This window comes from Schistosoma haematobium, chromosome 4, assembly GCF_000699445.3.
Source record: "Schistosoma haematobium chromosome 4, whole genome shotgun sequence".
Classification (NCBI taxonomy): Eukaryota; Metazoa; Platyhelminthes; class Trematoda; order Strigeidida; family Schistosomatidae; genus Schistosoma; species Schistosoma haematobium.
In genome coordinates this window covers 37130799-37152383 of record NC_067199.1, presented here as the reverse complement: position 1 = coordinate 37152383, position 21585 = coordinate 37130799, and the positions used below count along the sequence as shown (strand labels likewise).

General features: G+C 36.1%; 1 protein-coding gene across 2 annotated transcripts; it reads right to left on the bottom strand.

The window, feature by feature from the left end:
- Positions 1-70: 70 nt before the first annotated feature.
- MS3_00007988 (uncharacterized protein) lies at positions 71-20699 on the bottom strand. 2 transcript variants are annotated; one of them, XM_035729730.2, is made up of 14 exons: positions 20567-20699; positions 18669-18739; positions 18551-18630; positions 18444-18512; positions 18335-18397; positions 18207-18289; positions 18104-18160; positions 11893-12116; positions 9233-9365; positions 7189-7454; positions 5397-5813; positions 4461-4632; positions 2491-2589; positions 71-279 (listed from the first exon to the last, which is right to left on the bottom strand). In XM_035729730.2, the coding sequence occupies exons 2-14, from the start codon at positions 18697-18699 to the stop codon at positions 96-98; spliced, it is 1878 nt and encodes a 625-aa protein (XP_035585588.1). In that variant the 5' UTR covers positions 18700-18739; positions 20567-20699; the 3' UTR covers positions 71-95. The 2 variants fall into 2 exon arrangements, with proteins under 2 accessions (XP_035585588.1, XP_051066902.1); XM_051216325.1 differs by having other exon boundaries at positions 20666-20699.
- Positions 20700-21585: the final 886 nt, after the last annotated feature.

Below are 21585 nucleotides of genomic sequence, written 5' to 3'. Positions count from 1 at the left end.
AAAAATAGATTCATCAAAACGAATACAATCAGTTTACTCATGGTTAAATGTACTGAAGTAAAACAAACAATTTACACATGAAAGTATCATTATTATTAAAATTCTACTGAACCAGTTATCATAGATACAGTATGAGTTTCTATCGGATGACAATAGAGTATAGTCATATTGTATTGTATTTCGCTTTCTGAATGTCGGAAATCGTATAATTCCTTGACAAACCATGGAAATGTTGGTGGACCATAAAAAATAAATGTTTGAGGACCACGAATTTTTCGCCTGCATTTATAAAATAAATATAAAACAATTAGAAGAACTAATTTTTATTAAATAACGAAATAGACGGTCAAGACTCCAGTTTACATTAATAAACTAAGATATTAAAAGAAATTGAAAAAAAGCCTTTAATGGCTTTGTAACTACATTGTGGCTTTTTTCCCCTCAATTATTTAAGTAGGACTCCGAAAAGTAACTGAGACATTACTTTCTAAACAAAAGTAGGTCACCTAACAAACCCAAATTATTCTTGATTATAAATGACAAATTTAAAGAACATTTGCTTATTGGTCTACGAAATTTAGCGTTTATGTAATCTCCACTCAGTGTACAGTTGTTTTTGCTAAAAAAAGAAAGACAATTAGGAGGATTAAATCCCTTGATATGGATATTTCCCTTTGTTCTATGAGATCAGTTGGCTGTTCCATATAGTTGTTGGCTAGCTCATGTCACAATTATCTATCGTATGGGTAAACATGTATTCATCCCCATTGAGCAACCTCTGGTTATTATGAATTGTTTCCTTACTTTTCAGGAAATCTCAGAGTTCTATTCACATAATACATTATTAGTAAAAAAAGTCTTGATTTACTATCAACCTCTAATTAACGTAATTTGGTTTATACCATCAAGATAAGCAAAAATAAGTACTCAGGAATAAAAAATCAATATAATTGGATAATCAGTCAGCTAAATGCACCATAGAACCTAGTACATGAGTACATCGGTTCATGTTACCATACCCTATTAACACTGAGATGAAATTGTTAGAACAAATCTCAGTTATTTATTTATTTATTTCACTACGACGTAAATTGATTTTCCATACTCAACATTCTGCGTCTAACCTTATAATTGCTAACTCGATGGTCTCGAAATATACGAGCAATGTTTAGTAGACACCTATGGTCGTATACCAGTAACCTACGAATATCCTAATTCTAAAGCTATGTCTGACATTTGTAAAGAAGAACAGAGCGAACTGCTGCATGGTGAACTCGTCCTTTCGTTGGGAAACCGATATTTACCTTACGCCACGAATGAAAATTTGGCATAAGTCAGCCGGGTTTTTTGAATCCGTGCTGAGGTTTCAGATATAAGTGACGTGATCGACACACTTAACTACTTCACTCCATATCATGAGTTCAGCTGCTATCACAAACTAGTCAGCCCTGAAGCAATATTTGCATTCAAATGATGAGGTGCATCCCAAATATAACAGCATTCTTGTTTAAGGTGGTCAGAAGATAGTGTATTTTCAGTTTCTTCACCAAACAAAATTATACCACCTGATAGAAGATCGACTCCTGATAAATTAGACAACGAGTGTTATCTCTAAAACCATGTGTATGACAAAATTAAATAGAAATGGGGAGAGCGGACAACCTTAACGAACACCACTTAAAGTTATCAACTCCGACGACAGTTCGTCAGAAGCTCTAACTTGACGAATAATGCTTGAGTAGAGAACATGTGTTTGTTTGGTACGCCTTTCAATGAAAGACACTGTCATAAAACCTATCGATTTACAGAATCAAATGTTGCCATTAGGTCGAGAAATACAACTATGATTGAGGGTCTGTAGGTATGTCTGTGCTCCAGAGCCTGGAGAGGTGAAAATACTTTGTCCACACATCCACATGTAAATCTTAAACCAGTTTTCCCGAGTTCGCTTCTCACAAGCCCTAGTTAAGAACTGGAGTATTATTGAGGATAATATTTTAGACACTATGTTAGCAAAACTTATTCCTCTGTGGTCGTCTATAAGAGGATTTTTCCCTTTCTCATAGACTGCAGCGATCATGATCAGTCAGATGGGATTATATCCAGTTTTCAAACTCCAGCTAAAATCTCATTCAACCTAAAAGCTAAAACTGGACCACCATCCATAAACATCTCAGGGGATAATTTACCCGAGCCTACTACTATTTTAACTAAAAATGCTCGGTTTCCGAGGAGAGTATACGTTATTCACAAACCATTGAGATGGTAGTGAATTATTGTACTCAACTGAGTTAAGATATACCACTAGGCATATTTCGTTATTCAAGTTACCGTTTTAACTTTACAATTTAACGACCCTAACAAGCAGTAAATGTACAATTTAAACTGAAATACAACACAACAGTACAAAGAAAAAACATGTGAAGTGATGGTAGAAACGAACAGTAAAATCAATACTGGCGTACAATAATAGGAATAGTAAGTACTCACCTTCGAAAGAAGTAATAGCGCTCAGTTATTAACAAAATACGAATACGACCATCACCAAACAAGGTACGAAATCGTTCAGCTTCTGAGTCTTCTGTATATCTGAAGAAAAATGTAAAAAACCCTAGCAAAGTAATTTGAAGCTACAGTAATGCAACAGAGACAAATATCAATCACATAGGGTCTGGGCACAGATATGTGCGTTGGTCTGAGCTGCAAAATGTCCTATGTCTAGCCCCGACAGTACTTTCTTGGTCATCTCACCATACGCGAGCAATGCTTTCAAGGGACCTACGATCAAATACTAGTAAAGGCCATGTTTCATACCCATAAAGTAGAAAAGGGGGAACTGATGAACAATATAAAAGCCCTTTGCTTGGCAGACGGATATCTTGCCTATGCCACAAGTGATACAAATTGTCAAACCCCAACCGGCCCTTCTGAATCCGAGCCCAGATTTCTCCAGACACCAATCTACCAGACCTGAGACGTCTAAGGTAAGTGAAGTGGTTGGTGCACTCATATACTTCAACGAAAATACGAGATGTACAAACCGAATAAAAATATTTGGCAACATATTTATGCTCGTGCACGCTAATATGTTGAACACCACTTTAAAATAATTAAGACCTTTTCACCGATGAGAAAGTTTTCACCTCCTTAAAGTGATAGACTGATGCTTTGTCTTCTTTAGGCTATCAGCTCATTTAACTAGAAGATTCTACTACGCACAAATTTTTAAATAATAATGATTGATAAGGTAGCTGTGGTAACAGAAATATGTCTAATCAGCTATAAAATAACAAATATACTTAAAAACATGATCTATACATATGCAAGATGTGAGCTTAGGACGACTTACGCATATGTTGTGAATAATCGAACACCTTTATTTCAACGGGATCAAGTTTTATCAACCTATAGAGCCGCTACTGTCATGATAATGTAAACTGGTGGTTTTGTTCCCAAAATGACCTACATCAGTATATACTAATCAGACTTTTACAACGAATCCCATACTTGGACGAAACGACCGTCCAGTGCTTCAAGGCTTTCAATGATGGTCTAACATTGATCGGTTCGTGGTCTCAATTAAAATTGAAGGATCTCCACAACCTTATACTGGTAATAAGTAAACCGACATTTTCCTGCTATACTCTCAGTAGCACTTCTAAAACTGGTCAGATACACGAACAGTTTTATTACTTCTATAAGTCGACTATTAAGAGTGAATCCAAACAAAAGGCCGTTTTATATGTACATTTCACTTGAATAGTGTTAATCACATAACATCTACATAATCTGGGACTTGATACGTTTACACTGTATCCCAGAGTAAAATGATATTGTCCATCCACTCTCTATAGAACAAGTCTACATTATCGCTATACAATTCAGTTTAACGATGTTTCTAGCATTTTTAATGGTAGGTTTAAATGGAAATGGTAATATGTGAGGTAGTTAAGACCATTTTGTAAGCCTGTTGACGATGATAAGAAACTGACTACCAAGTTGTTCTCCACCTTTTACTTCATTTCATTAACAAGCTAAAAAGATAGGGCAAAACATCCACTTGAAAATTTATACGGTAAATAGTGATAAATGTGTTTATATTGTGTAAAAAAAGGCTTTGAGACTACCTCCTACGTAATATCATAAGGCATTAGTAACTATGTAGATTATTTACCTAGTACAGTATCCAACATTAATCCACGCATTTTTAATGAGGGTTACTGATATTGTAAAGCTACCCAAACCAGGGTAAACAGAACAGGGTTTGAACCTTCAGCTTACTGAGGTTGAAAGTCGAATATATTACACAAAAATATCCAACTTCACATCGTAATGTGTAAGAAGGGTATGATACTCCCTGAACACCTGGAGAGAAGCAAGCTTACCTTTCACCTTAATAGTAAAATAAGATTAGTTAACAACAGGGTAACTAACGTTAATTTTTTTTTAAAAGAACCCACTCATTAATACAACAAAAATCCAAAGACTCAGCAATTAAAATTTGGCGCAATTCTTCAAGATCGTAGAAATCTGGCACATATATAAGAACACGAGGATCTGAACCTCGACGTAGCCTAGGTAATATTCGTTGTTTAAAGGCATTTAATCGAGCTATAGAAACATTACGTCCTGCTGAGTAAAAAAATGTAATACAGAAGAGAGGAATAAAGATTATGTAAATTTATAAACAAAAACAGTCATTAAAACTCAAAGCTTACATTGAACTATATGAAGTGATGTAAAAAAAAACGTAACCATGTATATTGAATAAAAGAAAGAGAAATCAGAAATTTGGGTTTCCATTCTTCTAGAAAAATTAACATGTACGTTTACTAGTCGTCTTATGATACTTTTTATATAGTAGTAATTAATAAGCTACTTTTTAATCGATTATTTGTCATCGTAGTATTACCGTTCATACTAATTGTAATCAACTAACTATAAGACTTTTACTCAACTTTGTATCAACAATATTTCAGTTATTTTTACCTATAAGAGATCTATTAACTAGAATATTATAGTTTATTCATAGAAACATGTGAGTAATATGTGTAAATAATAATTAATTGGCTTTCTAATGTTCTGATTAGAGGGTATGAGTATGTGAGGATTTGAGTAGTATATCGATCGCGTGTGTGATGAATACAATTAACAAGAATAATGTGAACTTAATGGTATAGATGAGAACACATCAATATTCTAATAAGATTATAGTCTTTTCAGGACAAACTACATTAGTTTGTTTAGTTCAGTCATTTAACAATGAACACTGAAAATGAAATGGTGAGCTACACCACTTATACGAGATCATAATCCAATCTTATCGAGTTTTTTCAATTTTCTAACTGATACTACCAATAATAAGATGATAATTAACATTCCGAACGACAACTTACATAAATATGCGTAATCAGTGAATCCAAGTGTTTTAGTAGATAATAATAGTGAATTTGTTGATGAATCTATTTTTAAGGAATTAGAAAGGCAATGAAGAGAATTATCAGTTGTCGTCTTAGGTGATATTTCTGTCTCATCGTCTGAATCTGATTGATTATTTTCACTGACCAATTTTGTACAAGATGATTTAACAGAAACTTGTCCAGGAACTACAAATGAAATTAAATGTAACTTGAAGTTATAATTTGTTAATGATTTATCTTCTTCCTTTATAGCATTCATATCTGAATGTTGACGTTTCTGTCCAGTTCGAATAGATGCTTTCAGTCCAGGAACACGTACCCAATCGGGTAAAAATGTTGGATACAAATCAGGGTAATATGATAATGGTGGTATATAATTCATGCCTTGAAAATCTAAAATTCAATGAGAATAAAAGAAAACCTCTAAAATTGATAAAATGCCCAAGAATCAAGTCTTAATTGATTAGAGATTAAGTGTGATCTACAAACTAATACCCTATGACATTTCATCGTGTTTATTCTTGTATTCCATATTTTGTGGATAAGCATATATCAAAAACAAAAGAACTATTTATTGATGATGTCTCTAATTTCTGATCAATCGACCAACTTTATCATTTCTCGGCTATTCTATTTTATCTATGAATAAGTGTTCTTTGCATTCATTCTAACACAAAGAAAAATTCATTCATCAAATTATTAAATCTTAATTCATAACGTTGACGATGGGAATGAGTTCGATCAATTCACTATGGATGCATAGAAACTATTATGAATTCAGTTAATAATAGAATCGTAGATGTAACTTATAGAAACGCTACTAAATGACTTAAAAATTTGAAAATCACTCACAAACTATCAATTTAGAATCAAATATAACTCAGAAGAAAGAATGCATTATCGAGGAAGATCTAAGTTCATGGAACAGTATAACTGTCGTTGGAGTATCTCAAAGTTACTGTTTATCCATATATAGTCATAGTATTACAGTCAAAGTTTCCTAGAAGTTCCTCTCCAAACTCAATTCACAACAGAAATACAGATAAGTATGAAAAATCCTATATATACAGAAAAGATATATGACGATTTAAAAAAATGGTCTATAATTTACCTTACATAAGCGTATCCAATACATGATACACAGTACATACTCGTACCTTAATTTTAAGAGCATTTTCGATTTTGGATGACTAATTACAAACATTTAACTAAGGAAAGGGTAGTGGTAGTTGTGTATGTGGAGAGAACATGATTGACATACTTATTGAATATATTATCTAGTGAACCATTAATGTTCCACAACATCCATTTCTTATTCACATATATGTACTGGAGCCAACTTTTTTTAAAAGAAAACCCAATATGTAAATCTATCAATCATATTTTAGCATTTATAATCATATTATTATACTATTTTATGAAGATCATGGGCCGATCTAAATTAAACAAACATTGAAAACTTGGATGCACTGGATGGCAATTTCATCGTAGTATGGAACTAATCAACAGTGCCGTCCAGTGCTTTATGGTTTTCAATGGTTGTCTAACTTAGATCAGTTCATGAGATCCCAATAAAACCTAGTAATCTCTCCAACTCCATACTGATTATTCTAAATATATTCGGAACAGATTTTTTGACCAGACTTTAACACATCAACCTTTATGATGATCATGACGATGATCTGTCATTTCATAATGAAAATTAATCGATTATATTTTAGCATTGATAATTATATTTCTTGATTGTTTTTTGGTTAAATAAACTTACTTTCACATTCACCTGATAATAATGTGATCAAAAAATTTGATACGGCAGAGAATAGTAGAGTTTGACGATAACGTTTACCATAACCAGCTAAGTAACATAATCGAATACGTGCAGCTGATGCAAACACAGGAACAGTTGGACGTTGATTGAGTAAAGAGACAATCTGTTGTACAGTAGCCCAATTTTGCATTAATAACACTTCAGCTTGATCGATAATCAACAATTCGATAGATGCTATGATATATTGAACATCAGCTTCTTTCTCTCTAATATATTATGGAATATGTGTAAATTAGTAAACATACAAGAAAACGATAACAAATGAAAAGTTTCTGGCTACAACTATAGCTGAGTAATACGTAGTTTACTGTTAAAGAAGTTAACGAGTTCTAGGTAGTGACAGGATCATAAAATATGATAATTAACTATGAATACAATAAATGAATTACTCAAGATATGGTTGTACATGCAAACAGTGAACGGAAAAATCAATCTAACTCAATGATTAGTTATATCGTTGTATTGCACAGTGTAGAGTAAATTTGCTGTGCAGAGAAAGAATTATATTGTCCAAGTGCTCAGATAGATATAGAAATTTAATAGATTTAAACTTTTATCTCAATATTTGAGAATTCTCATGTGTTTATTGTGTTAGATTCAAACAAAACAAGTTACAAAAACAATCATCATGTGATATGAGACAAAACTAAAATCAATACCATCTATAAAAAATGTTGCACTCAGGATCATGTTAGCATTTGCTTAGTAACCGCCTTTCAACTGTAGCGTAAACAGTGTCAAGAGTATCAAGTGGTTCCGATCGCATCACTGAAACTACATTTATATAGAAATAAACTATAACCAGCGCAAACGACTAACGTCAGTTCATTTAATCTAGGTCTAGTCCCTCACAAAGTTTTCATACTTCATTGAAACAATAGCACGAAATATTCTTATTTTGAAGATACATGCTCAGTGTTTTAGTAACCTTTAAAGATTGTTAGTAATTTTACTAACATCAGATTATCATTTCACCATAAGTGACTCAAATAATTTGGAGTAGTTGAAAGTTTTTAGATTCAGCTCCTGCTGTCATTACCAGATATTACATTCCATGTTTAGAGATTGCGAAATGATCTGAAGGAAATGACGGGTACTACTGTACTTCCTGTCCACTAGAATGAACTGATTATAAAGCGCTTGTAAATACTTAACGTTTATAAGCAGGATCCTGTATAGATACTTTAGGAAGAGCGGTAGTTACATGTACACTTATACCATCAGGAGCTGATTAGATTATAACTTCATTGGTTCAAGTATCAGATACAAAGAACGCAGGCTAGGTAGTATTTTGGTGATGAGTATGCCGGATATTCATAATACATAGTTTTGTACGTTTCATCTGATATTGTGAACATAAATTGATTATGTCAATAAGGTACAACTGCAATTGCTTTCAATTTATATACCATTCAATAATGCCACTTTCCCTCCATATTTAATCTTGACTTTAGTCGAATTAACTAGTCTAAGAGTGAAGAGATAAGTGTTAAAGGGGATTCAAACTAACTGATTTGAATTAGACTTCAAAAATAAGCATTTATGAAACTTTAACTTGTTACCAAGATTCCTAGTGATTAACCTGAAGAACACATTTTTTAACATTTCCATGATTCATAAAGACCAGATAACAATCGAGATCAAAAGCTGAATTCAAAAGACAATGTAGTATGACACAAAGCGAAAATTGACATCCATTTCAGAAAAGTCTAGAGTAGTGGAGAACATTAATATGCTTTGATGATGATCTTAAGCTATTGTGTTCTCTAATCAATGTAGCAAAAAACTGAATTTTTTATCGTATTTATGGGTATCATCAGAACATACTTAAGAAAGATATGAGAAGTACACTAAATGGTCTAATTGAATAAAAGATAAGTTACGTAGGTACTTGAAATACAACAAGCACTATATCACATACACACACACACAAAATAAACTATTGAGGGATAACATAAACCAATACAACAGAAAAAAACCTTACACTTCATCATCGAGAACAGTTTTAATTCCCAAAGGAGAAGCTAGAATTATATCGGAATCACGGAATGCAGAATACAATTTTACGGACTTTTTAGAAAATGCCATACCAATACGAAAATTGTCACTTGAATTACCTAGCAAATTATTTTGAAAAAAGGGTGTAAAGTAATCAAAAGTTACATAATCTACAGTGAAAAATATTCACTTGCAAATTCACTTCTGCTTACATTATTTATATACCTAATGACTTTTTACGATAGTAGTGTGATGAACGAAGTCCTGGATAGTAAATCAATTTACTGTATTATGCAAACTTATGCACTTTGTAAAATATGAAATCAATACATTAAATGCACTATTTCCCTGTTTTCCTTGAGTTGTACCTTCCATTCCTGTTGTTATTTGGATTGCTTTCTATTTCCCTTTCTCTTCTCCTTATTTTCCTCTTCTGTTTATAAGAATTATATTTTCAATTTCTTCTACATACTACTTATAACTGTCTGTACAAGTAGTACAAACCACGGTAGGATGATCCAATTGCGTAAAACATTACCCAATGTTATTGTAGAATATCTATGGTCAAACGTAATGCAATGTAGCATAGATGTTAATTTTACAAAATGTTTTGTACGATTCAGTAGAAAATATTAAAATCTCATATCCACACATAATATGAAATTCGGTTGATTTATAGCTGATGATGAAACAAAATATTCAGATGATAATATTTTACTTCAAAGACTTTTCAAACACTTAAGGCGACTACTCGCTTAGGAACATGTAACAAAGAGCGACTTTTTATGCAGAATTTAGTTAAAGGTACAACGACTTGTAATGCTACTCACTCCTTGTCTTAAGTAGTAATGCGAACAGGAAAAAATAGCTGAAAATTGTACTTAATATGATGAAAAGATATCACATGTATGATAATTTTAAAGAGTAGATTTACTTAAGGCTTTTACATGGCAAATTTTTTTTAAGATCTGACATGCAAAGGATATTCGTGAACTCAACACGTTTGTATAGCAGAATTGCCTGTATTCAATCTACATGAGATGGGAAATATTTACAATTTAGACTGTGGGTATGTCTGCACAATTATCTATATGTATTTAATTAACTTCAGGTCCTTAAAAGAAAATCAATACTCTATAAACCCAACCTTACATCACTGTTAATTCTGTCATTTACCTTACACCTAATGACACAGTCTAATAGGCAAAAACACCTAGTTATAGCATCCATAACATGTTAACATTAGTGAATCAGTCTTATTCGATATCTTCTCTCTATAAGAATTACGTTACCAGTAAATTTTCGAAACACTGGAACAATTTGCCGCAAAATGTTCATGAAACAAAATCACTCCCATTATTTTTTCATTGTATCGATGGTTACTTTTCTGGAATTGACTTAAGTAATTTTACACCTTGAAATATATCACATTCCACTAGTGAAATTATACGAACATTAAATGTTCAATCATTATTATTACGAAGTCCATTCATTAAATTTCGATTCCTGTTCATATTTTACACTTCGTCCCTGGAAAACTTAACTAATTTAAATAGTATTTATCCGGAACAGTAGATCATAAAACAACTTGGCACATGTGTAACGGTAGAGCTACCATAGTAATTATTCCTGTTGTTGTCCTGTGCCTTCTGTTTCCATTTTATTTTCTCTAGTTGTAGATGATTATAATTACTTTGTAATGGTACTGGAAACGAACTTGGATACACTGTTTATGTAACAATGGGATGTCCTAGTCCCCTTACAAAGAATTAATGTGTTAGTAAGTCATAGATTGGAGTGATGCATGTTCCATGCAGGATGATGTTGGAGCACGCTAACTGACCCATTTTTAGGCAATCAGCGCTAGAAGATGCGTGAAGATTCTAGAATATTCCTATGTACAAATTATAGGTCCGAAAACGGTTTTCGTGTTGTAACTACTACTCCCAATCAACTTTGTTCATTTGGAATGTAATTCCATTCCTGATCAACCGTGTTCGAATGTGTATACTAGTTGAGTGGTGTCCGAAAAATATCAAGTAATAAGAGTAGCTGGATCGGTTAATGAAGGAATTAACGTAATAATTCCCAAATAATGCCTCACATTGTTGTAATCCATGTTTTTTTTTTAAATGTACTTCATGGACAATCTTTGAACTATAACACTTCAAACAACCTAAAATCATAAATCTGTGTTTTATATGAAGCATTACTACTTGGATCGACCTAACTACGCCTGTGGTTCGGTATGCATTCTGTAAACATTTTCAGAACAATATTATTGTTTCTTGAATGGTTATTTTATTCGTTTGATGCTCATAGGTGAAGTATAATTTTAAAATTTTTACCCAGTACTACAAAGTATCTGTAATGAAACAGACTTCTTTATTTGGATGTATTTTTCAAAGTGCCGTAAAGTCATAAGATAGGATCAAATTTCGGAAGAACTTAGAAGTGCGTTTATTTCAAATTTGGCCAACGATCAACACTGTCTAAAACATACTCAAAATATAACTGAGTCACAGGATAAATAGATCCTTAAATGATTAGTCTAAAGGTCAATCGTCATAATTTCCCAATTCCATTCAAATGCTGATAGCTTCGTATTTACGAAAATGAGAAGAAAATTATTTAACAGAAACTTGCCACTGAACCATTCTTCATAATCTTTAGGTTTTCTACCCTTTTTCTTCTCTTTGTCGGTATCTCCAGGTTGTGGACCAAAATCTCGTTCAAAACGTCGTCGGTGACTTACTGTGGAGCCTTTAGGCATTAAATGGAAAAATGTATGAACTATTCGCCTAGCCGCTTCTTTAGTTGGTGCTAAAATAAGAGTACGTGCCCGGTGAAATCCTTGATCTCGTAAAGAACTAGAAATAGATTTATTTTAAATAGAATAGAAAAAATTAAGAGGAATGATGAATAAAAACCACTGGATATTTAATATGCAACAAAGAATTGAGAATAAAGTAGTCTTAAATAGAGTAATTTACATTGATGGAGGTCATACTCTCCTGAGTTATTGTTCTGCGTTTTGATGGGCACGACAAATTATGATCTAGTTCGTTTACACTTACTTTGATTGTTTAGAACAATCATATTTGTAATGATTGTAATCGAGAAGTGTGAATTTCAAAAACACTTTAATTCGCATGGATTGATCAGATAAAAATAGAGCAGGTTCATTATATTTTCTCTCACAGTATTAATGATAAACATATTTTTAATCAGCCCTGAGACAGTTCAAAAGTAGGTAAGATTTTAGTACTTCAGAATCGACCATCAAATAGCATAATAAACAACTGGTTGAACATATACGAGTATTTGTAAAGGGATGAGTTATAATTTGGATTATTATTTATTTATTCATTTAAACACATAAATATTGGTACAAGAGGGCACCAAATATATATGCGCCACACAAAACAATGAAAATGGGAAGAGAAAAAAAGAAGGTAAGGAGCGTAAAAAAAGAACAAACACGACCAGATTAGTGTAAGGTAGTGTAATAATAATAATAATAATAATAATAATAATAATAATAATGGGGGAAACGGAATGGTGCAACCAGAAGAAATCTTTCAGTTAAGGAAGATACAAACACTTTTATGTAGAAAGTAAAAGAAGGTTACATCACGATCGCCACTGGCTTTTATTCTGAACTATATCTGATAACGTCTCTAGCCACTGTGTAGCACCATCTCTCGGACCCCAGCCAAGGAGTCGTGAAGGGCCAACACAAGACAGCCCTTTGGAGCTTTCTTTCATACCACGACACCATGTCATACTCTGACCACAACTCCACTTTTTCCAACCATTCGCAGCGTCGGCAAGTGATGCACGAAGTGGAATTCTTTGGGACGACATTCGTAGAACATATCTAAGCCACCGAAGTCGATGTTTCAAGATGTTGGCACCAATTGAATTATCGTCACTGAGCCCGAACACACTATGCCGAGCCTCTACATTACTAACACGGTGTTGCCACTGGATGTCAGCAATCCTTCGGAGACAACGATGATCGAACACAGAGAGTCGTCTAATGTCCTCAACTCGGAGAGGCCAGGTTTCACAAGCATAGAGCAGAACTGCTCTCACCGACGCGTTGTAGATCCGACCTTTTACAGTCAGACTAACATCACGAAGGCGCCAAAGATGGCCCGGATTGGCATAAGCCGCTCTAGTTTTCACTATACGTGCATTGATCTCACCACTCCCGCCACCACCAGCACTTATGCAGCTACCCAGATACATGAACATCTCGACTACTTCTATCTGCTCACCATCCAGGGTGAGTACGGGATTGGAATCCTGCCAGTCTTGTAGAAGTACTTTGCACTTCGAAGGTGCAAAGCACATACCATACCTACGGACACTGATTGCCAACTGATTAAGTGCGGATTGCATGCCTTGGGCATTATCGCACAGTAAGACAATATCACCCGCATACTCAAGGTCGAGAAGTCTTTCTCCAGGCAACAGATCCACACCACCATTACTTACATTCATCAGAGCTGTTTCCAGAATGTCATCGATGGCAAAGTTGAAGAGGAATGGTGAGATTGGGCAACCCTGCCTAACCCCATTGCTCGAATGGAACGATGGAGAAAGGTGGTTGTATGCCCTCATTCTGCCTGAGGTGTTTGTATATAGGGCTTTTAGGATGTTAATAAACTTCTCAGGTACACCCTTCTTCAATAGACAATCCCGGAGAACAGTCCTATCCAACGAATCGAAGGCAGCCCTGATGTCAAGAAACACCACGATCGTTGGCCTTTGAAAAATAGAGGTGGTTGTTACAGAAACGACGTGAACCCTTTTTAAAGATAGAGACAATTATCGACTCATTCCATGACGTTGGTACACTCTCTAGCTCCCACACCTTTCTAAACAACGCCATTAGTTCCTTAGTCAGAAAGTCACCACCATCTTTAAAAAGAGCCGGAGGTAAGTCATCTGGGCCAGGTGATTTGTAACGCTTCAAGAGTTGGAGTTCCTTGTGGACTTCCTCCTCATTTGGTGGATCAGTCGCCACCGGCCATGGAGGGCAGGACAGTCTGACCGATGTTGCCCGAGCAGCAGGCCATTTGAACTGCCCTTCGAAAAATTCTTCCCATCGTCCAAGACTTCGATGGATGTTAGTGATTGGCATCCCATCATCCTCGCAGATTGTTTCGCTCACATCAGACTTATTGCTGCCAGTGGCTCGGATGAGTTGGAAGAGCTTCCGGTAGTTACCAGATGCAACTGCTGCTTCCAACTCATTAGCACGCTCCGACCACCAGGCTTCTCGGTCCTTACGCAAGCTTTCACGATTTCATTAAGTAACATCCTTCATTTGTGGTCAAACTCACGGTCACCCGGAGTAGATTGACGGGCTTCAATGAGTTGTAAGGAACCAGAAGAAACCCAGTGCTTATAAGCGGGACGTCTCGCAAACCCACAACTGACTGTACCCGCCATTTTCATGGCGTCATGCAATTGCAACCAATGCTCATCTATACTTTTCGGTGGAATGGTAGCTAGCCTAGAAGCTAGCTTGGTTCGATACTTACTAGCAACAGGAGTTGCAACCAGCTTGCTAATATCAATCCGTTAATGGCGGTCACTTTGTTGGCCACTGAAAAGTAAGGTAAGATTAACGCAAACCAAGGCATGATCAGAGTCCAGATAGGTACTCCGAAAGGAGCCGCAGTCTTGTACACAACCACGCCAGCGGTAGCTGATCGCGATGTGATCAATCTAAGTCCAGGCTTGAGATGCAGAGGGAGGACGCCAGGTGGCACATCGGCGATGACTGTGCCGGAAGTTAGTGCTAGCCAGAAACAGGTTGTGGTCTGTGCACAGTTGCAGTAGACTGTCCCCGTTATCTGTCCTGCGACCAACGAGTCCCCATCGGCCACCTAAACGACTCTCTTCTGTTCCTAGACCCCCGACCTGAGGATCCAAGTCTCCGGCTAGTACTACAATATCTGTCGAACGCACTTTCTGGAGAATAACAGATAACTGGTGGTAAAACTCATCCTTGATTGCATCCGGACTGCAATCTCGGAGCGTAGGCGGAGATGACGAAAAGACATCGTTTCTCACGCCGATTTCTTCTCACTTTGATGGAACTCTCTAATCTAACAGCACATAACCGACTGTTAATGGGGATCCGATCGATTAATGCTGCCTCAGCTCTAGCACTTAGTGCGACACCAACTCCAGCAAGGCCAGACGAAGATGCCTCAGGGTCCCCGGATAAGCGCACGTAAAACAAGCTTTTTGAAGCGACAGATGGAGAGCGAATTTTTAGTACTTCACCAGGGTCTTGAATATGGGTCTCGGATAGACGACAAACGTCGATATTAAGACTTTCCAAAAACATGGCCAGCCCTATCTGTTGTCCGACCTACATAAGTGTGAGAACGTTGAAGGCAGCCAGTTTGAATGGTGCACGTGGTTTCAGAAAAAGTGCTTCAGTACTCGTATTCGGTGGTAGCATACAATTTTCAACCAGGCAGTGACTCGAGAACATTTAGATAGAGCTGAATTTCTACCACAGGCGAGCTGCTGTATAAGTCGAAAAATAAGTATACACAGAGTGGGAATGAAAGAGGGTGAATAAATGACGTAGTAAATAATAATAATAATGTGAATTATTTGACTGTAAATCGAAGCGAGAATAGAATTTTATTCAATATCATCATTTTCATTTTATTTGTTTGTGGGCTGTGGTATTGCCCGGGTGCCCAGACCGAAGCAGGTGGTTTTCTTAGGGCACCACACCCCGAACCTTTGACCTAAAGGTCTGACCCACAAGGCAGTGGAGCATCGTGAGAAGATGCAGTCCCATGGTAGTCGGTGACCAACAATTGGTTCTTACTCCATTTATTCCGTCAGGATACTGTAGCCCATGTGCACCATTGGTTTGGAATCAGGGTTTTCCGACTCCCCTAGGTGAACTCTTCGTGTTTACCAACCCGGTTAAAGCGCCGGACATCCGCTTTTCGTCCTCTCATTTTCGTAGACAACACCGCCGCCACGAGAAGGCAGTGAGTAGGACTTCCCTGGTAGAGGCTGTATACGCGTGGCCGTGTGAGAGCATGTTGAGAGGGAGGGCGGATTACAAAAAAACAATATAGTGTAATTGGTCTTGACTGTCCATCATCACAAAATACTGACTACGCAATCATTTATTTCTAACTGTAACGTCCATAGAGCAAACATTCGATAGTAGCTGCTGCATTGACGTGGTGGTCAGGCTTACCTATCTTGATGATTCAACCGAGCTATATTGGCTGGAACACATGTTCCTTCAGGCCCTGTCATGCCATCCAGGTTGGTTGGAGAACGGTAAGACTGAAAGCAGCAACTTAGGATCCCAGGGTTAAATCGTTCTGCCGATTGTAGAGAGGTGTGACAGCAATAAGGTGTTTCCCTCGGATAACCAGCATTTGCAGCGAAGATGCCTTCTCCCAACGGAGGGAAGGGGTTAGAAAAGGTCAATTATAAATATGTCACACCTCACCTTACCCCCACGGATTTCCGTCTCCGAGAGTAAGGCTTTTTGAAGTGAAGAGCTAACACATCAAAAACCTTCCATAAAAAGGCTGTGCGCAACCGGCCTCAAGCAACTGTCCCTTGAACTCTGTGATCACGCTCCCAAGTCACTAAGATCACCACTGATTCCGCTTCCGTCTCAGGTCCCTTAAGAAATATCCTCCCACAGTGGGGGCGACCAGGAAATGACAACTGCCCTCATACCTCTACCAGCAACCAAGATCAACTTGTTGACGATTAAATCACTCCCTCACCTCGGGTAGCTATGACTAGAGCTATCTGAGGGGTTACTATGTTGATAATCATTTGCTGCCTCCCAGGGATTGTGCCCAGTTTATGAACTAGCTCTGTAGGATTAAATAATAGCACGTTTGGTTATCATCTGTTTATGCACTAAGGCTTAATAAATGTGTTATGTCTTTATGGCCCGCTAGTTATTACGTGATTTATCCACCAATCGAAATACGACTGTACAATTTTCACACTGTGCTAAACCAACGACGTTTGACCGGTATGAGCAACCTAGCGTCCTTATTGGTCCTATGTCCGCCTAGCCCGTCTAGTTGATTCCAGAACACCAATACAGCTTCCACTATGCGAATCACTTATTTCAGACATACTGGGTTTATATATCAACCAAACAGACCACAACACACCATAAAACAGGAAATGACATTTGAACAAGATCAGGTCAAAAGTGGCTATGAACGTGGGAAACTGTAATCAATAAACTGAGTATAACTTAAGAACGGTAAACTGTACAATAATAATCTATTGTTCAAAACGAAGCTTATAATAAGATGAATATAAATATACACAATCTAATTACTGAATAGTTGTACCATAAGAATATATAGATAATATTGGTCAATTAACATGTCTCAGAAGTTACTCGTGATTTAATCTTCGTTAGGATATAACAAAATGAGGTTCTAAATTCTCTGGAATTAAGTAACATGAGATGGTAAAATATTTGGCAAAACAGTCAGTGGGATATCAGTAGCTCTGTCATTCTCAACGGCTGTGACGAACAATCAGAGGTTTTCGATTCCTTCGTAAATGATTGTACTGATCATTCTCACTATTGTTACACTCTCCCGTTCTGTTTTCGTAATATTATACTTGTTTGTAGGATACATATATCCTGGCATATATGTTGCCCGAAGTGACAAGATGAACAGAATTAATTTACTCATCTCACATAATGCACAAAAATGTGTATACAAAGATTATATGAATACAAAGTAATTGAAGTTTAAATTGATATACAATGATAAATATTTTATGAAGTACAAGTAGACGCATAACTCACTCAGATGCACCAAATTGTTTTTCTTTTTCATTATTCTTCGATACAAGCGTCTGACACCTATATTAACGAATTTTTTCCATTTCTACCCAGAAGAATGACCTACCTAAGTGAATGATTTAAAGCATGAGAACAGTACAGCAGACGTATTGATTCGTTTTCAGGTGTACGACGGCAATAAAATACATCCTAGATTTATGAATAGAATACACTTCTTGTAGAAGAGATAACCACCTCATAATTTGTTACCATCTTGTATAAAATACAATCCTCTGCTTTGATATCTGGTTCGATTGGCTAAAATTAGTCAGTAACTGTTATACACATTGATAAGCTTACTAACATTCTTTGTACTGAGAAACGGAAACATTTTACGGTCAGCACTTGATTTATACCATCCTATATGCGGATTCTGAAAAACATACTGCTTTCATGTGATTATTTACTTACTACAGCAATAGTTACTTCCGGACATCGTTGATCTTTTACTTGTTCATAAGGTATAGAAAAATGACGCGAAAAGGAAGATGCTAGTTTATATGAAAAGTTAAAAAGCTTAATAACTAACCATTTATTGGAGTAACAACTGTTGCTTCCATATTATGTTAGAGATTATCACGGTCATAAAGATATCAAAGCCTTTAAATGAAAAGTATCAATAAAATAAATTATCCATCTAAGACGAAATTTTATGAAAATTAAATCAGTTATTTCATCCACAAATATAGAATATGAAGATAATCAGTGAAAGGTTTCAGTAAGACATTCGTTACAAGTGAAGTCATGTCCCGGCACTTTTAACGGTTGCCAATAAATAAAATCCATTTCAATGAACAGAACTACCCATATACAATACGAGCCTGTGATAGTTTTCATGCACCTCTAAATGCTCAACTTTGTACAATTACATTGTAAAACAAGTTACACATATACACGTAATCGGTGGCCAATCACTAGCTGTTTATCCCTCAAAAAAAGGTATATAAGATAGGCCAAGACACGCACCAAACAATGAAAGATAATTTTGTTATGAAGCAGGATAGGGGAAGGGCATTACAAAGACGTATAAGAACTAAGAGAAGATATATTTCAAACTCCAAAACAACAGAGACCGGTTTCGTTTCTTTTAAAGTAACATTCTGCTGTTCATAAAATACAAGACTATAGCAGAATAGTAACCATATCCTTTCTGACCCATACCTCATAAAGTTTTAAGTATCTCAAGTTACCACAACTGTTAACAGTAATCTGTCTTCTTGTTGAGCCCACCAATAAAAACATCTTAATGTGCGGATACTCGAGAAGTGACCATCAATTACGCGCTTTCAACAGCTATCGATTCTACCACGGTAATTATTAGACCTTTTCATCATCCAAACTACTTTCATATTCCTTGTAGCAAACTTCTTTTAGCCCCAACACCCATACTTGAAATTAGTGCATGCGACTCGAGACTATAGTATTGGAGTCAACTACGATCAAACATTATTATAAAGTCTTAATCCTGAGGTAGCTTCACATACATATTCGGCAGAACTCATACAGCTGCGACTAAATAGCATAAATCCCATAATTGGCTAAGAATAATCTCGAATTCTCACCTTAGAAAACGATTGGCAGTCCTAAAAAGGTGTGTTGGAATTTATGACTGAATACAAGCCTACAAAAGTATGCGGAGACTTTTTTCTACCAGAAACCGCCCAGGACACAGTTCGATATAGAATGATGGTGGGCGGCCTATGCTTCTCCACGAAGGGTAGCAGGCGTAAGTTTGTATCAGAAAGGTTGTTAACACTATGTTTTAGAAACGATCTATAAAACTAGCAAAGTGAGTGTTATGTCCAAAACTTCACATGTAGTCTGTGGATATAAACTCTTTAATTCCTGTGATAGCTCTCTGCTTATAATTAAGCACCAACCCAAGCATGGAAGACCACAGTGTCATGGCACGTTAAAATAATGGCAGTTGGAGTAAGTCGGGAATAAATAAACCTAAGACACCAACCACCTTAGCACCGACCAAGTCAACTAATAACCGTGTTATGCACTATACGAACACACAGATTTATTGAGATTAATACTAACCTTGGTTTTGAAAATACATGCAAGCTAGTTATTATAGATGGCGCATCTCCGTTATGAAGTTCCCTCCGTTTCAAAACTTAGGTAAACTAACCACCCCGTCTACAATCTGCAGAATTCTGAATTGTGAGTTAATAAACGGTGCTTTGTTTAGAAGCAAAAGTTAATTAATACTAGTTAACAGTAGGCTAGTATTTTTCATAATCTTGGAGCTTACAAAGTTGTACACCTCTGCTGAACAAATAATGCAGTGATACGCGAAATGCTGCAAATATGATAGCAGTTATTTTTAATTATATGGCAGACGTAATACTAACAACAAACCAATATTTCAGAACATCTAGTTCCCATATATACTAAACAATCTGAGATGTTCAAACTTACATCTACCATATCAAATACAAATATAAATTGCAATTAGGCAAATCAATGTATATATAATATACAGCTGATGGAAACAAAAATGTAATCAACAACTCATACTACACGAGGATTAGTAGCGCATACGTCTAATATTGCGCATCTTCGGGATTCGTAAAAACGAATTTCTTAGTGTTAACCCTTGAAACGATTGCTCTTTCCCACTAAAGGGGGTTTATTCAATTGTCCCACGAGAGCTTTTTACAGTCCAGCAACGGGATACAGTATCCTGTAAATCCGGTATTTTTATGGCAAACTAATACGCACCAGCTAACTTCTGTGAGATCGCTACTTCGTGTTACTGTGGGATGTAACTAAGTGAATTCCCAAGATAAAAATCTTTGAAGGCCACTGATGATGAATTTTATAGCTTTACTGTTGTAGCATCAGCAACAGAGGCGTTATGGTAATCCCTGCTGCGCAACTTCTACGACACGTAATCAGCTTAGATCGCATATACCCTGATACATCGACCTTTGTTCAAACATATATCAACATCTTTTTATTGTGAACTTCTGCTCTCGTATTTCATCCATTAGAGCTGTCACACATAGCTGTTGTATATCTTGGATATTAGTGATTTATCAGGTTCGTAATTTTTCTGAAACCATCAAATACCACGTTTTCGGGGGGAAAGATTTGTTGGTTTCAATGTAAAAATTACTAAACCTGGGTGCAAAGGATCAGAGAGAAGACAGTTGTCAAAAGTAGACTAACAACATACATTAACAAACTATTGGAATATCAGTAAAACGGAGATGTCAAGGGTTGACTTGGGTACACGGGGATTAATGATAATGATCCTATTATTGGTGGTAATTCTAATCACTCATCAGGCGCAGTTACTACGACTGAAAGACTGTAAGATATAGGGAATTACGTGGTTACCAGGCCTTCGCCAGGATCTGCTTAATAGCAGAGCTATTGTGGTTCGTGACACCTTTTGAGACAAAAAAAGTTGAGTAATTATGGATGGAAAAGAT

Coding starts and splice junctions, on each gene's coding strand:
- MS3_00007988 (XM_035729730.2), bottom strand. CDS start 18,699: ATGGAAGCAACAGTTGTTACTCCAATAAATG. Junction 18,513..18,550: donor CGGAAGTAACTATTGCTGTA/GTAAGTAAATAA, acceptor TATGTTTTTCAG/AATCCGCATATAGGATGGTA. Junction 2,590..4,460: donor GATTTTTGTTGTATTAATGA/GTGGGTTCTTTT, acceptor ATTTTTCTTCAG/ATATACAGAAGACTCAGAAG.